At 44.1% G+C, this 2,078-nt stretch overlaps 1 protein-coding gene across 1 annotated transcript; it reads left to right on the top strand.

Moving 5' to 3' along the window:
* The first annotated feature begins 351 nt into the window (after positions 1 to 351).
* LOC104616772 (gap junction beta-2 protein-like) lies at positions 352 to 1,147 on the top strand. Its single transcript, XM_010281891.1, has one exon. The coding sequence runs from the start codon at positions 371 to 373 to the stop codon at positions 1,043 to 1,045; it is 675 nt and encodes a 224-aa protein (XP_010280193.1). The 5' UTR covers positions 352 to 370; the 3' UTR covers positions 1,046 to 1,147.
* Positions 1,148 to 2,078: the final 931 nt, after the last annotated feature.

The raw sequence follows: 2,078 nt of genomic DNA, 5'->3' as shown, positions 1-2,078 counted from the left end.
AGGCAAAACACTGACAGGAATCAACCACAGAAAGGCAGATATCTCAAGAAAGGGAAGGAAGGCATAGAGGATGCACAAAGGAAATGTATGTGAAGATGTAACATTTCCAGCCCAAAGGCTTGTCGAGAAATATATCAAGGTATGTTTGTCCCATCATAAATACATGGAAGGAGAGAGCTTAATAAGCTGTTTGCATCCATAAACATATGGGTGACATTAATGAAAGTGACTTGCATTTGCCTATGACTCTTGAGTGAGTGCTAGGAAGTCCTCTTGTTAGTAGAAGGTCTAGAGCTGATTCTTCACCCTGTGAAAACTGACCATTTGGTATATTATGTCATCCTGCAGGTAAAAGGACACAGAAAAGAAGATGGACTGGGGAACTCTGCAGGCCGTTTTAGGAGGCGTAAATAAACACTCAACCAGTATCGGGAAGATATGGCTCACAGTCCTGTTCATCTTCCGTATCATGATCCTGGTTGTGGCTGCAGAGAGAGTCTGGGGAGATGAACAACAAGATTTTGTCTGCAACACACTTCAGCCTGGGTGCAGAAATGTTTGCTATGATCACTTTTTCCCCATCTCTCACATCAGACTCTGGGCCCTGCAGCTGATTTTTGTTTCTACGCCTGCGCTGCTGGTGGCCATGCACGTAGCTTATACCAGGCATGAGAAGAAAAGGCGGTTCAGAAATGGTGAGAAAATTGATATTGAAGAGCTGAAAAATGAAAAAATTCACATTCGGGGCCCCCTGTGGTGGACGTACACCAGCAGCATCTTCTTCAGGATTGTCTTTGAAGCAGTCTTCATGTATGTGTTCTATTACATGTACGATGGCTACCAGATGCCTCGCTTGGTGAAGTGCAATGCATGGCCCTGCCCCAACACAGTGGATTGTTTTGTGTCTCGGCCCACTGAGAAAACCACATTTACTATTTTCATGCTTGCTGTGTCTGGGATCTGCATGATGTTGAATCTGGCTGAGTTGTGTTACCTAGTGATAAAAATTTGCATGAAAGAATCCAGGAAAACAGTTTTAAAATAATTCCCCAGTTTCAGGATTTCCTCGTTTCCCCATTTCCCTCAAACTTTCTTAGGTGTCAGAAAACAATCAGCAATATTTTATCACTTGAGGAAAAATATAAAAATCAAAGTTCATTCATGTTTTAGAAATTATAGCCTCTCTGGGAAGCTGCTGCTGAGGCAGGTTTTAAAGATCATGAGCTAATTCAATATTCCTGCATCCCCAAAGAGAAAGAGCAGCCTTCTGGCAGCAGCTTTTCCAAGTATGCCTGCTGCTGGGGCAGAATCACTTTTCAAAACGTGGGAGTGGAAAGGCCCAGAGAAGGCTCCAGTGCCCAAAGGAGAGCCAGGAATCCCAAACACACTGTGTCATCTTCAGAGGCGAGCCAGTAACAAAGGGTTTTGGTCAAAAGAGGGGTAAAGGTTTTTTAAGGGGAACTTATGGCTTGTGAAAGGGAAGACAGGGAGGTGATTGTGTTTATAGCAGGTATCCTATTCTCTCTCAAGTATTTTGGAGAGCAAGGAAAGGGCCTAGGAACACAGGTAGTCCATGGCAATGCAAGTTACCAGCTCTGCTGGGCACCAGCAATGGTTTTTATCTTTTTACCTCCTCACCTGCACTGAGGAGCATCTCCTACAGGCTTGGGGGTGGCCAGTCTCAACTGCTTGTGAATGTCATTAGGTCAGTGCTGCCTCCCTCCACTCACAGGGGCTGCAGCAGTGGGAGGAGTGAAGTTTGTTTTTTTCTTTCTTTCTCTTGGTCAGGTGAAAAAAAAGGATTGTCACCTTTGAGAAGGTGGGACCAGCGCAACTCTCATCCTCCTTCTCTTGTTCTCCCCCACACTTTGTAAAGAATCTCAGTACAGTAGATGTTATTTGATGAAGAGACTTTTTACCATCTGACTGTGCCTCCTTCAGCTGTGTACCTTTAAAAGGTTTTTCTTTTTCAGTAAAAGCCGAGAAAAATTGCTTTGTTTCACTCTGTCTGTTATCCAAAAGAAGTGCTTCAACACTTACGGCATGACATGCAGTAGATTGCACCTACCTACTTACCT

The sequence above is a fragment of the Phaethon lepturus genome, unplaced genomic scaffold (genome assembly GCF_000687285.1).
Source record: "Phaethon lepturus isolate BGI_N335 unplaced genomic scaffold, ASM68728v1 scaffold13162, whole genome shotgun sequence".
Lineage (NCBI taxonomy): Eukaryota > Metazoa > Chordata > Aves > Phaethontiformes > Phaethontidae > Phaethon > Phaethon lepturus.
The sequence above is the reverse complement of the archived record's forward strand: the minus strand, read 5'-3'. Positions and strand labels throughout refer to the sequence as shown.

Coding starts and splice junctions, on each gene's coding strand:
- LOC104616772 (XM_010281891.1), top strand. CDS start 371: ATGGACTGGGGAACTCTGCAGGCCGTTTTAGGAGGCGTAAATAAACAC.